Source organism: Chiloscyllium plagiosum, chromosome 22, assembly GCF_004010195.1.
Source record: "Chiloscyllium plagiosum isolate BGI_BamShark_2017 chromosome 22, ASM401019v2, whole genome shotgun sequence".
In the NCBI taxonomy this organism is placed as follows: Eukaryota; Metazoa; Chordata; class Chondrichthyes; order Orectolobiformes; family Hemiscylliidae; genus Chiloscyllium; species Chiloscyllium plagiosum.
Window position 1 is genome coordinate 14,529,517 of NC_057731.1, and position 20,926 is coordinate 14,550,442.

At 39.9% G+C, this 20,926-nt stretch overlaps 1 protein-coding gene across 1 annotated transcript in view; it reads left to right on the top strand.

The window, feature by feature from the left end:
• Positions 1 to 20,904, top strand: part of hectd2 (HECT domain containing 2) — a 102,387-nt gene extending 81,483 nt beyond the window's left edge. Inside the window, exons 14-21 of the mRNA XM_043712450.1 lie at positions 172 to 260; positions 1,338 to 1,496; positions 3,095 to 3,169; positions 4,036 to 4,123; positions 4,557 to 4,663; positions 5,499 to 5,614; positions 15,041 to 15,184; positions 20,727 to 20,904. Coding sequence (XP_043568385.1) covers positions 172 to 260; positions 1,338 to 1,496; positions 3,095 to 3,169; positions 4,036 to 4,123; positions 4,557 to 4,663; positions 5,499 to 5,614; positions 15,041 to 15,184; positions 20,727 to 20,847 — 899 coding nt within the window. The 3' untranslated portion in view covers positions 20,848 to 20,904. The remainder of the gene's footprint in view (positions 1 to 171; positions 261 to 1,337; positions 1,497 to 3,094; positions 3,170 to 4,035; positions 4,124 to 4,556; positions 4,664 to 5,498; positions 5,615 to 15,040; positions 15,185 to 20,726) is intronic.
• The last annotated feature ends 22 nt before the right edge of the window (positions 20,905 to 20,926 follow it).

The window sequence follows — 20,926 nt, forward strand, 5'->3', positions numbered from 1 at the left end:
GGAAAGTGCAAATTAATAACATGCCAATGGTGTTACACATATTTTGAAACGTCCTTTTTCTTGTTCACCAACTAAAATTTAATTCACAACCAGGTGCACCTGCAATGCAAGAATCATTTATATGTGTGCTTTTTAAAAAAGGTGTCACAAATTTCAGTTTTTGTTTAACAGGAATGTTTACATATCAATGGGATTCACGGTTTTATTGGTTCAGTAGCTTTAAATGTGAAAGCTACTCTGAATTTCAATTAGTCGGAACTGTATCCTTTGCCTAATGCATTGATATAAAATTGCCATCAGTACTAACTGCTTCAAGAGAGGTATATTGAACAGAGTACTTTAAAAGCAAATTACTATTTTTCAAAGTCTGTCAGGATCAGAACATGAGAGAAATCTCTTAGGAACACTTAATTCCAAGCAAACAAAATGAAATATTTTAAGTCATTTAAATTCATTCCCCAGTGCACATTACAAAACCAGACAATGTTTAAACACAAAGCTGCACAGATTTTCTGAAACTGCTCGAGAATTGACCAGAGTAGAATGAGAAAAATGTCCCGTAATGTCAGAATGTAGTCTTTATAGACCTCTACAGGTCAGAAACTGATTCTAAGCAATGCTCTTACTGACTTTAGTTACTGGCTACATGTTCTAATAGCCCAAAACTGAACTGGTGAGATCTGAAGAAAGAACAAATATCTATCCAGGGCCACCTTGCCCAATTATTTTCTCTTCTTGCCACCACCTAGGAAGGGGGAAATTCTACACTTTGAACTGAAGAGTGCAAGAACAAGTCTAATAGGCATGCCACAAGATACTTTTTTCCAGCCAGCTGTGGACCAACAATAAAATACAACTTCTAGTTCTTCAACGTAGTGGCCTAGAGTTAGCTAGGAAAATTATGGTTATGAATGTGTATATTTTAAAGAAATTATCTGTGTAGAGAAAGAGGCATAATGAAATTATTTATGATTAAAAGTTACTAGATGATTTGCACCCTTTCATCATTAGCTGACCAAAAATAGGAATTTGCCACAAACCTCCCTGTGAATTTCAAGAATTATGGCATTTGTTATATCTTGTTAAAATCACTTACAACAGTGAGGACTAATAATTAGTGTGTTTTTTAGTGATGAAGTTTTTGCTCCTGACAAGAACACCTAACATCAGAGGGACAAAAGGGAACAATTACACCATGAAGTTTCATTCCTCTAGGTAGAGGGTTATCCTTTGAGAATTTCAAATTTGTTTTTTTTTTAGGTAAAACCTGTCATTGTTTTTTGTTAGTTGCACTGACTTGCATGTTGTGCTTTTACCTTAACATTTCTATTGTATAGTTGATGGGTCTGGCTGTGTATAATAGTATCACCCTGAATGTGCAGTTTCCACCCTTCTGTTACAAGAAGCTCCTGAGTCCTCCTGTTGTTCCAACCCACCAGAATGCTACTGTTGGAGTAGCATTGCTTACACTTGATGATCTGCGCCAACTTATGCCGGTAAGTGTCTTTATAAGATGTAGAGTTTAAGAGCTTTTATTGGACCTAAGATTTTAGAGGTTATTTCTGTTGCTCGTGTACAGTTACACACTTTTTTTCCTATCAAAGAACACACAGATTTTAATACTTTGTTAATTAATCCCATCACTTATTACAAAGAGTTGCTTAGAATCATGAGAGACCTCAGGAAATTTACAGAGGATATATAGCCAAAGTAAGAAAGGATTTTTTTTCTCCAAAAATCTGTCTATGTCAAAGTCAAATAGTTTAGAAGTAGTGAAGGCAGCAGTTATGGTGATCACTTACACAATTGAAAGATGATGTGGCTTCTGCTGTTGCAGAATTAATAAATTCTGTTGGTCATCTTGAAGCACAATTGAAAGAGACATTGTAAGCTGTTACTGTCTACAGATAAAATAACATCCAAAATAAAAGTTCTCCTTTTTACAGAGATTTTGTAACACAGACATTTTATTTAGATTAGATTAGATTCCATACAGTATGGAAACAGGCCCTTCGACCCAAGAAGTCCACACCGACCCTCCGAAGAGTAACCCACCCAGCCTCCTACCCTATATTTACCCCTGACTAATGCAACTAACCCTGTGGGGAATTTAGCATGGCCAATTGACCTGACCTGCAAGTCTTTGGATTGTGGGGGGAAACCGGAGCACCAGGAGAAAAACCACATAGACACAGCCGCTTGAGGCGGGAATTGAATCCGGGTCCCTGGTGCTGTGAGGCAGCAGTGCTAACCACTGAGCCACTGTGCTGCCCTAAAAAAGCAGCAGCAAAGCCAAATATTCTATACTTTACAAGCTATTTTGTACTTATGACATATAATTTTGCCAAGATAATTTTGCCATAATTGTTGAAAAATATTTTCCTATTCACCCAATCTAGCAGTCATCCTTTCTCTCCATTTTTGAAGTTGTTGACTCCTTTCCTTAGGTGCCACCTCGTAGGGGCTAGCACTTTTTCCATATCTGAGCATAAGCAGCTAGTATTGGCTGGCTGTTCACAGCTGTGTGTGACCTTCTTCTCATTTAGTGTTCACAAAATCACTGTACATCAATCAGTAATAGAAATACTGACTTTCTCCCCCTTTCATTGGCATGACTTCTCAATTCTAAATGACCTAGCAAAACCTGGATTCAAAGCTAGAATTTCTCCAGCCTGTTTTTTTTAAGTTTAATATTAAAGTTTTAATTGCAAACTAGATAGCAACCTGGTGGATGGATTCAACATAAAAATAAGCTTGCGCTCAAGTAGCTATAGAAATGGAGCATTACATGGAGTTTCATGTTCAACGGCCAGTTTAAAAATGATGTTTGAATTCCCACAATGAACGAGGTTAGTTCATTTATTGTTAGAAGATGGAAGTTTAGATGATGCCCATCTGGGCAAGGGAACAGACTACATTTTTACCTGCAAAGTGTCCCTGCTATTGCTGATTAGGAAACAGATCTAGAGACAGCATAAGCCACTGTACTCTTGGCTAAAGGACAATGTGACCTAATGTTATTCTAGAATTGTAGACCATATTAATGAGTGAGCTTTACGAATGAATTATTAACAATTAAGTCTGTCATTTGAAGGACTTAGCTCATGGACTTACGGCACTTATAAATTATGAAGGCAATATTGAAGAAGACTTTTGTTCCACATTTCAAGTAAGTTCTTAACTTGAATCTGATTTGAAATGCCTTTTTTGTTCTGAGAAAAATAATTAAACTAATTATTGAACTCCAAATGGTGAAATAAAAATCTTCTAAACATCATACTTATCAAAATTCTCAGCTTATTAAAATTTTATTTATTTGTACTGAGTTTGCTCATATATGTACTTCAAAATGTGCAAGTGGTGGGATTGGGGAGAATAATGACAGTTTAATTGGAGTTCTTTTCAGTAGAAAGAAATAATTTGAAAGATTTATTGATGTTCAAAACTGAATATTTTTGAAGTAACTAAGGTACATAAATCTAGGAAAAAGCTGAAATCTTTAAAAACAAAATTTTGTTAGCACATAGTCTATTCAACCAAAGAGAGTAATGGGTGCAGAATCACCACTAGATCTAAAAGAGAAATGAATAAAACTATTTGTTTAAACTTAAAGGGGTAGGAGTAAAGGGCAGAGAAACATCCACAGGCATCAACCTCTTCCACAACTCCTGCCCACTGTGCTCTCAAATTCAAATTAAAGATCTGAAGTTAGCTGTTTGTTTAAATATTATTTTGTTATCCTGTTGAATGATTGTCTTGTTACAGAACAGTGTTGATATTTTACAAACAGCTGTAGAGGTATATACCATGAAATTCTGCCGTTATACACAAACATTTCATTGTATCAAATGTTTTTTCTATTGTAATGTGGGAATTCCAATATTTAAAACCAATTAGTTATTGCTTTATTAAAGCAAATCATTCCATTTGCACATGTTCAACACTGATATCACCTTCAGTCCTATTTTTTAATGGAAACTGATCGGTTACTCATGGTTCTGTCAGTTTATGTTGTCAACCTTTTATTTATTTCAGATATTTCAGGAAGAATTTGGAATTCTAAAATCATATAACCTCAAACCAGGGGGTAACAAAATCCCAGTAACCAATCAGAACAGACAAGGCAAGCAAGTGACTGATACTGTTAAACAGTTGCACTGTATATTGCTAATTTGCAGAAAGATGCACTGAATAGATTAAAGCAATGACAAACATTCACAAAGCTTTGCTCAAACATTTCTTTATTGTTCATTTTGCTTTCAGCAATCTTTTTAGGAATCTATTGTGTCAATGTGCCCTTTAATCTATTTCTGTCAGCAAAAAGTCTTGTCAGTGGTATTTGATGAAGCAGATAACATGTTTGAGTCATTAAGTTTGACTTATAGTTAAATTGCAAAATAATTTAATGTTAAAGAAAGGTTACAAGTTTACGGAAAAAAATTGTAAGTTACAAGACTAAATTCTTGAATGTCATGCAATTTGAAAAACTCAGCTGGATGTAAGTTTATTAAAAGCTAAGGGAATAATATACAATGATATTTTACTTTTTCTTCCAGAGTATGTGCAGCTCTATATTGATTTTCTTCTGAACAAATCCATATATAAACAGTTTGCAGCATTTTATTATGGATTTCATAGTGTTTGTGCCTCCAATGCTTTAATGGTAAGCATCTTCCAAATAGTCAGTTGTTAAAGGTACAAAGCTATTTGCTACTCAGCTTCTCGTTTGATTAACTCAGTTATATTGTATTATTTGTGACAGTTTGGCTGTCTTCTCACTGCTAAGCTCTAACGGCAACCAGATCATATTCATCCCTTTCATACTGACCTCAACCTCAATCAACTGAGGGCCAAAATGCAAGGCAACAACTATGTCTGTAATAGACTTACACAAGTTAATGCTTTCTCTAAAGAAGAACTACTATGCAACAGATTATTGATGTATTCACTGAACTCTGAGTCAACATGGAACTTACTCCGAACAAACTGAAGTCCTTTACAAACCTTCACCAAATGTATCAAATTCACTACATTTAATTGAGACTCATGACGAAGTATTGGAAAATATGTCCTGCCTCCCATATGTGGTAGTAGCATGAGAACATTGAAGAGGAGTCTTATTAATTTCTTGCTCAGTAAATGGTACTCTATGCGGAGGGAAATAATCATTTAGTAATTTTCTTGGATTATTGTTTGGTAAAATAATGTTTTTAGAATATAAAAACGCCTGTAATTTCCACACTCCTATTTAATATGATAATGTAATAATATCAAATAATGTCTATAATGAATGCCTTGCTTAACTAGGTTAAGCTAGTTAGCTAGATGTATTAACTTGTTTAACCAGGACAACGTTTCTTTTGAAGCAGTCAGAACGCAGGGAAAATCTTTCACCTCAACATTCCATATGTACATTTGATTTCTTTGACAAAGAAAATTTCAATTTTAGTTCCCAAATGTGCAGAACAAGTGAATGTAAGAGACTAATTCTTCCACAGCTGCTCCTCCCAGAGGAAGTGGAAATTCTTGTGTGTGGGAGCCCTGAGCTGGACATCTATGCACTGCAAAAGATTACACAGTATGAGGGTTATTCCAAGATGGACCCCACAATCCGGTAAGCAATCCAATTATTCTCATATGAACTCTGTTTTTGTAATAGTGTCAGTTTTAAACAAGATTAGGTTTGGTTTTAGAGTCACAGAGATGTACAGCATGGATACAGACCCTTCGGTCCAACTCATCTACGCCGAGCAGATATCCCAAAATAACGTAGTCCAATTTGCCAGCGTTCGGCTCCTATTCCTCTAAATCCTTACTATTCTTATACCCACCCAGATGCCCTTCAAATGTTGTAATTGTACCAGCCTCCGCCATTTCCTCTGGCAGCTCATTCCATATGCGCACTACCCTCTTTGTGAAAAAATTGTCCCTTAGATCCCTTTGAAATTCTTCTCCCCTCACCTTAAACCTATTGCCTCTACCCTGGCAAAAAGACTTTTGCTGTTTATCCTATTCATGCCCCTCATGATTTTATAAATTTCTATAAGGTCACCCCTCAGCCTCTGCTCCAGGGAAGGTAGCCCAACCCTATTCAGCTTCTCCCTGCAGCTCAAACCCTCCAACCCTGGCAACATCCTTGCAAATCTTTTGTACACCCTCTCAAGTTTCACAACATCTTTCTTATTGCTGGGAGACCAGAATTGAATGCAATATTCCAAACATGGAGTAATCAATATCTTGTACAGCCGCTACATGACTCCCCAACTCCTATACTCAATGCACTAACCAATAAAATTAAGAGTGTGTTGCTGGAAAAGTACAGTAGGTCAAGCAGCATCTGCGGAGCAGGGAAATCGACGTTTTGGGCTGAAGCCCTTCATCAGGTGCCACTGGATTCACTATCACTGACGTGATACCTACCTTGAACGTCACTTCTACCCCCGTAATTGCCGCTACGGCAGTCACTTCCGCCCCACTGGTAGTTCCCATTGGTGACGTCACTTCTGCTGCCACTGACGTCAGCAGCCAAGGACCTAACTGTAATGTTGCCCTCCCCGCCCGTGACGTCACTTCTGCCCCCATTAACTTAGCCATAAGCACCACTTCTGGCCCCTTCGTAAGCATCACCTCCTTTGGTGATGTCCCTACTGACCCCGTAACCACGCCCACTCAAGCCACTGTCTCTGCCCCCACCTCGAACTCTAGCCCTACTCCAGGTCCTAGCTCCCATCCCTGCCGTGTCTTCACCATTCCTCCAGACCTCCCCCTCACTGAGGACAAACGTTTAGTCCTCAGTAAAGGCCTCACATTTATCCCTCTACGGCTCCAGATTAATGAGTTTGACACACACAGCAACCTTGAATGTTTCTTCCGTCACCTCCACCTCCCGCCTTTGACCTCTTCATTTCAAACTGCCGCCATGACATCAACTGCCTCAAACTGTCCAACCGATTGCTCTCACAATGCGCAGCCCTCCACTCCCTCTGCTCCAACCCCAACCTCACCAGCAAACCAGCGGACAAAGGGGGGTGCAGTGGTAGTTTGGCACACTGCCCTCTATATTATTGAAGCCTGGCACCAACTCGAAGACACCATCTCTTACCACCCCCTCGACCATGACCTCACACCCCATCACCAAACCATCATCTCCCAAACCGAACACAACCTCATCACCTCACGGGATCTCCCACCCACAGCTTCCAACCTCATAGTTCAGGAACCCCGCACCGCCCGATTCTACCTCCTGCCCAAGATCCACAAGCCTGACTATCCCAGCCAACCTTTCATCTCAGCCTGTTCCTGCCCCACCAAACTCATCTCCATCTACCTCGATACTGTCCTATCCACCCGGTCCAGGAACTCCCCACCTATGTTCTGGACACCACACACACCCTCCACCTCATGCAAGACTTCCTTTCACCGGCCCCCACCGACCTTCATCTTCAACATGGACATCCAGACCCTCTACACCTCCATCGCCATGACCAGGGCCTCCAAGCCCTCCGTTTCTTCCTCTCCCGATGTTCCCACCAGTACCCTTCCACTGGCACTCTTATTCATTTGGCTGAACTGGTCCTCACCCTCAACAATCTCTCCTTCCAATCCTCCCACTTCCTCCAGATGAAAGGGGTAGCCATGGGCACCTGCATGGGCCACAGCTGTGCCTGTCTCTTTGTCGGCTACATAGAACAGTCCATCTTCCGGAGTTACACCGGCACCACTCCTCACCTCTTCCTCTGTTACATTGATAACTGCATCTGTGCCACCTCGTGTTCCCGCAAGGAAATCGAATAGTTCAACTTCACCAACACATTCCACTCCGACCTAAAATTCACCTGGACCATCTCTGACACCTCCCTCCCCTTCCTAGACCCATTCCTGATGAAGGGCTCTGGATTTTCCTGCTCCTCGGATGCTGCCTGACCTGCAGAGCTTTTCTAGCAACACATTCTCAACTCTGATCTGCATTTTGCAGACCTCACTGTCTCCACACTGATCAATAAAGGCAAGCATACCTTTGGGAGAAAATACGGGTCCCAGACTTTCCATGACATGGCAACAAAATAGACAACACAAAATGTCTGCACTTAGCCATTGAGCCCACCCACAATGCTTCAAATTGGCCAAACCAACTACCCCAGACATCACACATACCTCAGGACAGGACTCATCCAGCCCCAGACCAAGAGAATATACTTCTTCAGATTAACTGATAATGAGCCTCGCACTCAACAATAGCCCAGCACCTCTAATGTCCTTAGGGCACAGGTGCTCCCACTAGGAAACAATGAGGTCTGCAGATGCTGGAGATCAGTGTTGATAGTGTGTTGCTGGAAAAGTGCAACAAGTCAGGCAGCATCCGAGGAGCAGGAAAATCGACATTCCGGGCCAGAGCCAATCCTGATGAAACGTCGATTTTCCTGCTCCTCGAATGCTGCCTGACCTGCTGTGCTTTTCCTGCTCTCACTGGGAGTCAAGCCTTCACAAAGGGTACCCAGACAAGGAGGCACCAAAGGTATTTCGCTTGTCCCCTCAATAATACGAACACATTGAAACCAGGATGAAACCCACTAACACCTACTCCAGCCAAGGATTGGAATCTCCTGAGTCAATTAAGAAACTCATTGTCAGACACCGGACACTTGAATCTTTTCACTGAATGAACTGTGTTTCTCTTTGTCGTACAATTCACACCATTGTCTCATAACTCACACTTCATTGTTTTAAGTGTATAAAACTCCACTGTATTCTCTGTTCGGGAAAGAAGCTGTGGTTCCTTCTGAACAGACTGTCAGTGATTGTTTCAGTGGGGTCAAGTCTTTCCCGCGATATCGCTGTTTGTTAAACAAACCCTCATCAGTTCACAGTCTGATCTGTGTGTTTGTGATCTCTGATTAATTGGGCTAAATTCGCCAACAGTACCAAATGCTGCCTTCATTATCCTGTCTACCTGTGACTCCATTTTCAAGGAACTATGAACCTGCACTCCAAGGTCTCTTTGTTCGGCAACACTCCCCAGGATCTTACCATTAAGTGTATATGTCCTCCTGATTTGCCTTACCTAAATGCAGCTTCTCACATTTATCTAAATTAAATTCCATCTATCCCTTCACAGCCTATCGGCCCATCTGATCAAGTCCCGTTGTAGTCTGAAATAACCTCCTTCACTGTCCACCACACCACCAAACTTACTAACAGTACTTCCTATATTCACATCCATATCATTTATATAAATGACAAAAAGTAGTGAACCCAGCACTGATCCACTAGTCACGTATGCCTCCAGTCCAAAAACAATCCTCTACCCTCTGTCTCCTACCTTCGAGTCAGTTATGTATCTAAATGGCCAGTGTTCCCAATATTCCATGTAATCTAACCTTGTTAACCAGTCTACTGTGCAGAATCATGTCAAACACCTTACCGAAGTCCATATAGACCACGTCTGCTGCTGTGCCTTCATCAATACTCTTCGACACTTCCTTGTAAAACTCAGTCAAGTTAGTGCTGCACGACTTTCCACACATGAAGTCATGTTGACTATTTCTGTTCAGTCCTCATCTTTCCAAATTCATGGAAATCCTGTTCCTCAGAATCCCCTCGAACAACTTACCCACTGCTGATGTCAAGCTCTTTACACTTTTAGAGAATGTAGGAAAATGTGATTAAATACAACCCTGTCTGCCTAATATTCACATATTTTGTTTGAGACATCTGATTCCAGACATGTCAGTCATGACTTAGTTACAGCTTTCTCACCACTGGCTCAGATGATCGTGGGTTCAAAGGCTGTCATGCAAATTCTATGCTGGCACTGCTGGAGGAGTGTCCCAAAGTTGAGATGCAGTCTTTTAGATGATAAATGCAGGCTTCTTTTACCCTCTTGGACAACAATGAAAGATCCTACAGCACCAACTCTAAAGGAGAGCACAGGAATTCTTAATGTTGGCCTGGCCAATATTTATCTGTCAACCAACACCAATAACAGATGATCTAGGTATTATCTTATTGCTGTTCATAGAATGTTGCAGGTTGTCACATTTCCCACCTTACAACAGTAACCATATTTGAAAGTACTTGGCTATAAAGCATTACAGGGCATCCTGAGAGCATGACGCTGCTATACAATGCAAGTCTTTCTTTCTAACTCGTTCTTAAATCTTACGTCTTTATCTCTTCATCTTCAGTAAAGAGCATAAATTGGCAAAACTGGAGCCAGTCTCAATAGAGAAGGAAAGGTTGAGAAAATATTTGACAGATGATTTCAAATGTTTTGAGGAGTCTGGATGGAGTAGTTTGGGACTAACGTCTCAGGAGGGAAAGGGTTGTGAATGAGATTACACTGAATTAAGGTGATTGGCAAAAGTACCAAAAGTAACCTGCATCAATACCTTTTTACACAGTGAGTGGTTAGGCTCTGGAAAGTACTGCCTGACCATGTGGTGAGACATAGCTTTCAAAAGGGAATGGAAAATTACACAGCAGGACTACAGAGAAAAGGCAACAGGAGTAGGATTAGCTCTTGTGGAGTGCTGGCCAAAGGCCTCCTTCTATGCTGTAACTATTCTCTTACCTTCATTCCTAATTATAGTCCTAAATTTTGTTTATTAGATGGAAAGCAGTGCTTATCCATATTATTTAGGGTATTAAAGTTAGAGGTTTGTTTCATTTTTTTTAATTCATGCATGAGATGTAGGTGTCACTGATTGGCCAGCAATTTTGCCCATCCCTAGTTGCCCTTGTGAAGTTGTTGATGACCTGCCTTCTTAAACTGTTACAGTCCATCTGCTGTAGGGGGTAGATCCACAATGCTCTTAGGGAGGTAATTATAGGATTTTTACCCGACAACACTGAAGGACCAGTAATAGATTTCCAAATCAGGACGTTGACTGACTTCAAGGATAACTTATTCTATCCCCCTCCCTTTTCCCTGTAGTCCTGCAGTGTAATTATCCATTCCCTGTTGAAAGCTACTTCCACCACATTCTCAGGCAGTGGTGTTATTTCATTGGAAGGTGCTGTCCAATGAGCCTTGGTGAACTTCCACAGTGCACTTTGTGGATGGTACACACTGCTGCTACTGAGCATCAGTGGTCAGGGAATGAACGTCTGCGGATATAGTGCCAGTAAAACAGGTTGCTTTGTCCTGGATAGTTTCACGCATCTAGATTGTTGTCGGAGCTGCAGTCATTCAGGCAAGTGGTGAGTATTCCACCACTGTGTTGTATCTTGTACATGGTGGTCAGGCTTTGGGAAGTCAGGAAGTGAGTTACCTGCTGCAGGGTTCCTAGCCTCTGTCTTGCTCTTGTAGCTGAAGTATGTATATGGTGAGTCTAGTTTAGTTTCTTGTCAATTGTAACTCCTCAGAATGTAGATACTGGGGTGTTTCACAATGGCAATGCCATTGAATGTCAAGGGATAATGGTTAGATAATCTCCTGATGGAGATAACCAGTGCTGGCACTTGTATGACAAGTCTTGCTTGTCACCTGTCAGCTAAACATGGATATTGTACAGGTACACTTGGATGTGGACAACTTCAGTACCTGAGGAGTTGAGAATGTGCAATGTTCAGCACCAAACATCAGCAAACATCCCCACCTCTGACCTTACGACGGAAGGAAGGTCATTCATTAAGTAGCTGAATATGATTGAGCCTAGGACGTAGTAATTGTTTTTGAAAAGCTCATATATCCTTCTATAAGGAATGATACGTAAACACATAATCCACAGCTTTCTGAAATTAAGTTTTCTGGATTGTTGGTTACGATAATTATGTGGATTTATTTTGCAGCCAAAAGCCTTGCTATAATCAGTGTCAATGTGCTTATTATAGAGTGGTTTGATTCCTTTTGTTTCTTCAGTTTAGAGGAATTTAAATGACATAGTTGAGGATTTACTGACTGGCTTTGCGGAGCCACTAAATTAGTTGGTTGTGCTTTGACTAATTTTTTAGCCAGAAAAGGTTACATGGGTAATTAGACACAACAGGAGGGGGGCCTCCAGGGAGATGATAGTGTTTTGTGCTGTAGGGCAGCAGCTTAAATTTTCATAGTACATTTAATGTACATACCATAAGATATTTTACATGGGAGAAAACAGATGGTGTACTGCACTGGAAGATTTAGGAGAGAATGCATCAAATGGAAGGAAGGGCTTCCTAAAGTGAAGAGGCAGAAGTGCATGAATAGAAAGTTCTAACATTTAAGACCAGAATGATTAGCACACAATGATTTTTGTTTACAGTTTCTGTCAAAAATAAATCTGGAATTTTCAGTGCCATAGTTTTTTTTCCACCTCTGGGAACGTGGTTCCAATCCAGTTCAGGCAGGTGGGATGAAAATCTCCTTTTATATAGTTGTAAGATCCTATAGTAAAATATTTTATGTGTCTGAACCAAGTTACCAAAGATACACATCACAAAACCGGTACTCTCAGATAGTTGTTGTGCTAATGGAAAATATGATGAAGGACTGGAAGCACTTCTGCAGTAAAGTTACATCTTTTCACCTTTCAGAGGGAAACAAAAGGTAGATGCTAAGTAAGTTGGCTCGCATCAATGGGAGATTGCTTTTACCTATGTAACATTGATATGGAATTAAGCATATTGGCAGTGGTAATTTTCAAGGAGAATTACATTTAATGGATTAAAATCAATCAGGTATGAGGAACAGATAAAATATTTGCTGGAACCTGACCCGCAGACAACAAGAACAGCATTGCCTGGGGCTTTCAAAGGCACAGCAGTCTGAAACATTTTGACGTCTTGAGCTCATGCTAAATCGACCCTGATCCATATTTCAGAATAACTACTTTTTCTACAAGGTAATCTCCATCCCATCTCCATTTTCAGCTCTCTGGAAATAATGTAGCATATCAGTATTCAGTACACAGGTCAGCAACTGCAAAAAAGAAAGCTACCTAAATCCAACATTGTTATTCAGTTGAAGTAATTGGTCATGTGAACATAATCTTATCACTTCAGTATTTTATCGTCCTCAATCAAATCATCATATCCAGCTCTGAGCCTATCTGGTGTTTTAAACTGGCAGTCAAATCTTGTGGCCTTTCTCTAAACTTTTTCAAAATCCATATGTACCTTTTTATTATGTGAAGGTTTCAAAGCTGGGCACAGTATTTTAACTAAAGCTTAACATATGCAAAGACAAAATGTTATGCTTTGTTATCTCCACTATTAGAAGTAGGTAGAGGTAATTTTATTTTGCCATTTGTTATTTAGTTTGTTTCTGTGCGTAATATATTTCCAAAAGTTAATAGTTGGATTTCAACAAGATTTGCTACAAAGAATGCACAGTGAATAACTATTAGTTTTTAGCAAAGATACATATATAAATTCTAGAATTTTAGCAACTTAGGAAATAGGATAAACAGACATTGTTTTAGAACATTGTGAGCTATGTCAGATACTGTTGCAAAAATAAGAGCAGTATTTTTGTGCAGGCTGTTAGATATGGATTGGCTTTGAGCCATTTCGAGATGGAAGCTCCTAATAATTATTTTTTTTTCAGTTTTATAGTTATAGAGCATCAACTATGCAGCCATAAGCCTTCAAGAAGAGCTAGGTAACTGTAAGAATATCAACAGTGTAATTGAGAAATGTGCTGTACTGAATGCCCCCTTTAGAGCCAGTTGGCATTGAAATCACAACCGAGAAACTGAGTTATTGATGGGACCACAAGCTGTTTACCTACACATAATCTAATAACTTCCACAAACTGCATTGGTGGTCAATTTGTCATTGTTTATGTTACACAGATCCATGCTCATTTGAACAACAAATCTAAATAACTTAGCTTTGACACTGCACTTAGTGGTACCAATTCATCCATGTCCTTGCTGTGTCATGGTCTATTTCATATACTTACCAAGCTGAACAAGAGTTTACTGTATTTTGAGGCTCTTAGCCCCCATATTAAAGATGTGAACATTTAACAGAGGCTGCCAAGCAAATCTCTATTACAATGTCTTCCACAATGTATATCCTTTAACAGTCTGCAGCTTCGGTGAACTGCAAATTCAAAGTCTATCATACATGACTATGCAGATGTGGGTAGTGGACTTGTCCATTGCTGTACTAACTTGCAAAATTTGGGCGGACACATATAACTGGCAATAGCACTTGTGCTCAGACAAACAGCCTTTTATATTGGAGTCTTTCTATGTACCATCATATTACCCTTAGTTCCATATTCAGGATGCACTTACATAACTGATAGTGTCAATGCAAGGTAAAACCACTTCACACCCACTCTGCAATTGTAGTGCAAATGTATCCTTAGCTTATTAGAATTTCTTTTATTCGTTCATGTGATGAGATTGCTATTTGCTAGTTTAACACTTAATCCACTTCTCTAATCTCCTCGAGAAGACGGTGGTGAACTGTTTCTTGAACTGCTGCAGTAAGGATGCCGATATACCACCATGCAGTTCAGAAAAGAGTTCCAGGATTGTGACTAAATGAAGGAACAGCAATATGATTCCAAATCAGGATGATATGTGGCTTGTTGGGACACTTGCACATGATAGTGTTCCCATGTGTCTGCTGCCCTTGTCCTTCTAGGCAGTAGAAGTCATATGTATGGGTAGTGCTGTAGAAGGAGCCTTGACCAATTGCTACTGTGTTTCTTAGATATGGTACACAGTGCTGCCGCTGTGTTGGTGGTTGAAAGATTGAATATCTCATTCACCATCCTTTCCTGAATGTCAATAGTTTCTTCCTACTTCCTCTGTCCAGACTCCTCAAAATTTTGAATACTCCAACAAATCTCCTCTCAGCTGCCTTTTCTCCAACCTCTCTTTGTAACTGAATGTCCTCAGAGTCATACAGCACGGAAACAGATCCTCCAATCCAACCAGTCCACACTGACCATAATCACAAACTGAATTAGTCCTACCTGCCTGCTCCAGGTCTAGGCAAGTGGAGAGTACTCCATCACACTGCTGGCTTGAATGATAGAATGAATAAACACTTCTATTTACACCAGATAGTGATATTTATTAGTTTCATTTTTTTTTTCTGGTAGGTACTTCTGGGATGTGGTTTTAGGATTCAGTCTTGAGCTCCAAAAACAACTTCTACATTTTACTACAGGGAGTGATAGAGTTCCAGTAGGTGGACTCGCTGATCTTAGTTTTAAAATTACAAAGAGTGATGTGCCTACTGATTGGTAAGATGTTTTCATTAATATAATTTCCATTTGTTATAAAAATATTGTAAAGGATGTATCTCAGAAAATAACACAATTACTTATGACATATGGCTCCAGGTAGACAAGAAGATAATGACTGAATAAAATCAGATTGGTCAAATGCTATTGAATAAATATACTGCAGTTCTCTCTGCTCTCTGTAAAAGGTATTTTAAAGTAATCACTCATGTTACAATTATAATGGAAATCATGTCCTGTTAAAATCACTAGCATTCTAAAGCAACTATTGAATACAAAAACACAAAAGATATATTGCAATTCATCCTACTTCAGTCTTCACATTCAATTTGAGTATTGTTTCTCATTTGCTTTTGCATCTTTTACTTTCAATTTGTGCCCTCTCATCCACCATCCTTTCCTGAATGTCAATAGTTTCTTCCTACTTCCTCTGTCCAGACTCCTCAAAATTTTGAATACTCCAACAAATCTCCTCTCAGCTGCCTTTTCTCCAACCTCTCTTTGTAACTGAATGTCCTCAGAGTCATACAGCACGGAAACAGATCCTCCAATCCAACCAGTCCACACTGACCATAATCACAAACTGAATTAGTCCTACCTGCCTGCTCCAGGTCCATACCTTTTCAAACCTTTCATACTCATGTACCTACCTAACTGTCTTTTAAATGTTGTAACTGTGCCCCATCCATCACTTCAGCAAGTTCATTCCGCATGCAAATCACTCTGTGCAAAAAAAATTACCCCTCGTAATTTTTCAAATCTCCCTCCTCTCATCTTAAAAATATGTCCTCTAGTCTTGAAATCCCCCATCCTAGGGAAAAGGCACTTCCCATTAACCCTATCTATACTCCTCATGATTTTATAAATCTCTATAAGGTCGTCTGTCAACTTCCTGCACTCCAGTGAAAAAAGTCCCAGCCTATCCAGCCTTTCTTCACAATTCAAACCTTTCATACCTGGCAACATCCTGGTAAATGGATATAGGTTTGCTCGCTGAGCTGGATGGTTCATTTTCAGACGTTTCATCACCAGACTAAGTAACATCTTCAGTGAGCCCCCAGACAAAGCAATGCTGGTGTTTCCTGCTTTCTATTTATATGTTTGGGTTTCCTTGAGTTGGTGATGTAATTTCCTGTGGTGATGTCATTTCCTGTTCTTTTTCTCAGGGGCTGGTAAATGGGATCCAAGTCAATGTGCTTGTCGATAGAGTTCTGTTTGGAATGTCATGCTTCTAGGAATTCTCGTGCATGTCTCTGTTTGGTTTGTCCTAGGATGGATGTGTTGTCCCAGTTGAAGTGATGTCCTTCCTTATCTGTTATGTAAGGATACTAGTGAGAGAGGGTCATGTCATTTTGTGGCTAGTTGATGTTCAAGTATCCTGGTGGCTAGTTTTCTGCCTGTTTGTCCAATGTAGTGTTTGTTACAGTTCTTGCATGGTATTTTGTAAATGACATTAGCTTTGCTTGTTGTCTGAATAGGGTCTTTCAAGTTCATTACCTGCTATTTTAGTGTGTTGGTGGGTTTGTGGGTTACCATTATGCCAAGGGGTCTGAGTAGTCTGGCAGTCATTTCCGAGAAGTCTTTGATGTAGGGGAGAGTGGCTAGGGCTTCTGGACATGTTTTGTCTGCTTGTTTGTCTAGTTTTTTCTGCAGGTCTAGTTTTTTCATTTGTCGCTGTCTAATATCTGTGGCTTGTTGTACTGTGTTTGTCCATTCATGGTCTGTTGCATGAGTAAGTAAAGATTTTTGGTGCAAAATTTCCCGGTTGTATTAACAGTGTATTCAATAAGAATTGGTACACCAATTTCACAGTAACAAACCTAAACAAGTAGACAAAACGTGTCCAGAAACCCGAGCAACTCCCCCCTACATCAAAGACACCTCTGAAATGACTGCCAGACTACTCAGACCCCTTGGCATCATGGTAGCCCACAAACCCATCCAACCTAGGACAAGCCAAACAGAGACACGCATGAGAATTCCAAGCATGGCATTCCAACCGGAACTCTATCAACAAACACATTGACTTGGATCCCATTTACCACCCCCTGAGAAAAAGAACAGGAAATGAAGTCACCATAGGAAATGACATCACCACCCCAAGGAAACCCAAACATATAAATAGAAAGCAGGAAACACCAGCATTGCTTTATCTGGAGGCTCACTGAAGAGGTTACCTAGTATGGTGACAAAATGTCTAAAAATGAACCTTCCAGCTCAGTGAGCAAACCTACATCCTGAACCTCAACCTGGGCTACAAATCTTCTCAAAACTCACTAATCCTGGTAAATCTCTTCTGAACCCTCTCCAGTGTAATAATGTTAAAAGTCACACAACACCAGGTTGTAGTCCAACAGGCTTATTCGGAGGCACTAGTTTTCGGAGCGCTGCTCCTTCATCACGTGGTTGTCCATCTAATGAATGAGCAGAGCTCTGAAAGCTAGTGCTTCCAAATAAACCTCTTGGACTATAACCTGGTGTTGTGATTTTTAACTTTGCCCACCCGAGTCCAACACCAGCATCTCCAAATCAGCTTAATAATATTCTTTATATAACAGGGCAACCAGAAGTGGACACAACTCCAGAAGAGGCCCTCTCAATGTAGTGTGCAACCTTAACATGACTTCCCAACTCCTATAATCAAAGGGTTAAGCACTGAAGGCAAGCATGCTAAATGCTTTCTTAACCAACCTGTCTATATATGATGGAGGAGAAAGTGAGGTCTGCAGATGCTGGAGATCAGAGCTGAAAATGTGTTGCTGGAACAGCGCAGCCGGTCAGGCAGCATCCAGGGAACAGGAGAATCGACGTTTCAGGCATAAGCCCTTCTTCAGGAATGAAGAAGGGCTTATGCCTGAAACGTCGATTCTCCTGTTCCCTGGATGCTGCCTGACCTGCTGCGTTGTTCCAGCAACACATTTTCAGCTCGTGTCTATATATGATGCAAACTTAAAAAAGAATTATGCACCTGAACCGTCTTCAGGTCCCTATTCTACAAAACTACCCAAGGCACTACCATTAATTGTGTAAGTTCTGCTCCTGTTCAATATACCAAAATGTAAAATCTCACATTTATCCAAATCGAACTGCATTTTCCAGCCCATTGGCCCATTTGATCAAGATCCCTTTGTAATCTCAGAAAACCTTCTTCTCTGTCTACTATGCCACGAATTGTGTTATTGTCTGCAAACTTACCAACTATGCCTTCTATATTCTCATTGAAATCAATTGTATAAATGACAAAGAAAAGAGGACCCAGAACCAATTCCTGTGGAACACCGCTAGTCACAGACATCCAGTCCAAAAAGCAACCTTTTACCACCACTCTGTCTCCTGCCATTAAACCAATTATGTATTCAATTGGCAAGCACACCATGAATCCTTAGAACCATGCTTGTGAATCTTTACTAATGCCTTCATATATTTCCTAAATTACAATGTCCAGAACTGGATGCAAACTGTAATCAAGACTGACCAATGTCATTTAGAAGTTCAACATAACCTTCCTGCTCTTGCACTTTAATGACTTTTTAATAAAGTTTATGATACATTCCTGCCACCTTCAATGACTTTTGTGCAATGTTCCCTTGAGTTGCCCAGCGGATGCACTGATTTCCAGTTTTATTGATTCAGAGGATACAGGCATCACCAGCCAGGCCAGTATTTATTGCCCACCCCTAATATTTCAGAGGGCAATTAAAAATCAACCAAATTGCTGCAGGTCTAAACTCAATCGTACACCACACCGGGCAAGGATGATAGTTTCCCTCCCTAACGGAAATTAATGAATGAGACAGTTTGTTTTCAACAATTGAGACTCGTTTCATGGTCATCATTAGACTCTTAATTCCAAAATTGAATTCAAATTTGACCATCTGCCAGAATGGGATTCAAATCTGGGTCCACACACCTGGGACTCTGGAGTAATACCGCTAGGTTCCTTAGGTTTCTGCTGTGCACAAACATTGGGAGGTCAGTGTAGCAGCAAAAAAAAACTAAAAGGGAACGTGGCTTATGTGCATTTACACCCATGTTCCTCTGCTCCTGCACCCATACAGAATTTTACCCTTTATATACTCTCTGTCTATATTCTTTCCTGTTGTAATGAATCACTTCATATTTCTTGAATTTGAACTTCATCTGCTACCTGTCCACTTATTCAACCAATTCTCCAATGTCCTTTTGAAATTCAACACTATGTTTCCTAAAGTTCACTCTGCTTTCACGTTTTGTAACATGTGTAAACTTTGAAATTATACTCCGTATATCATGTTCTAGGTTATTACTATACATCAGGAAAAGCAAGAGTTCCAACACTAGCCCCTGAGGAACTTTGCTACACACCTTCCTCCTGCCTGACAAACATCCAACATTACTAATTGTTTCCTGTAATTCAGCCAATTCCATATCCAAGTTGCTACTGTTTGTTTTATTCTATAATCAGTAACTTTGCCCACAAATTTGTTATATGTCACTATATAATGAAGTAAAAGTTACCATAGTCCCAGAAGGCCATATTGTTAGACAACTTGTAGTCAGTTTAACTTGAGGCTCACTATACCTCACGCAAAGGGCAAGGCTGAAGTAGAGGCTTCACTGTGACCTCATCTGGTAAGACAATTGAACCTGCTGTTAGAGTCAGTCTGCATCACAAACCAGCCAACTGAGTGCTCTGGTTCTTTGGAACTCACCAGACTCAAAACATTAACTCTGCTTTCTTCCCACAAATGTTGCCAGACTTCCTGAGTTTCTTCAGCAATTTTTGATTCAGATCTCCAGCATCTGTGAAGATCTTGACCCATGGGAGGGGTGTCTCAGTTCCGCGATCGGTCAAAAGAACACTAGTAATTCGGTCTGGTTCTGCAAGATTTGACACTTTAATCAATATCGGCCGGCACAGGTTGTCCAGCAGCACAGTGGTTAAAAACTTCTGTGTTCCTTGGAGAAACTGCACAAATAGCTTAAAACAAAGACAATTTTATACTGTTTTTGAAAAATAGTGCAGCCTTAATTACAGAGCAAATCCAATAAAATTTAATAAACTGACACTATAGACATAAGGTTAAGCCAATGATATTTCCTGGGAACTAACTTTGTTTTGCACATTTTATCTCTTGGCACTGCGTCTCTAGTGGTTAGTAATGTCCTATCTAGCTTAGTTAATTCTATACTGTGAAGGAAGCATTGTCTGCTAATCTTTGGTTCAGTTAGTTCAGGAATGCAGCTTTTAGCAGGGTAAAAAGCCATTTTAAAACAGAGTTGTCAATTTGCAGCCTAGAAGCCATTCCGTTATGTTACTCGTATTAAGAAGCCATTTTGTTGTTAGTAAGGGCATGTATTAAATGGTTGCTCCTGACAACAGCCTAAATCCAGATTTTTAGATCCTCATCTGCAGTTCTTATGTTATATGACAGTTAGATTTTTAAAATCTTATCTTTATAAACAGAAATAGAATTAGCACAAAATAGCATTGCAAGAAAAGGTCCATTTTCAAATAGTTTATGAACTAGCCTTTCTAAACTTCATCTTTCTGGATCCACAGGTTACCAGTCGCCCACACCTGTTTCAATCAACTCTGCCTGCCTCCATACAAGAATAAGAAAGAACTTAAGCAGAAGTTAACAATTGCTATTTCAAATACAGAGGGGTTTGGTCTGGAATAATAAGAAAACAACTGTACCACAACATCTATGTAGAGCTTTCAGCGTAGAAAAGTAACAAAATCAGTGCAATATATTTTCA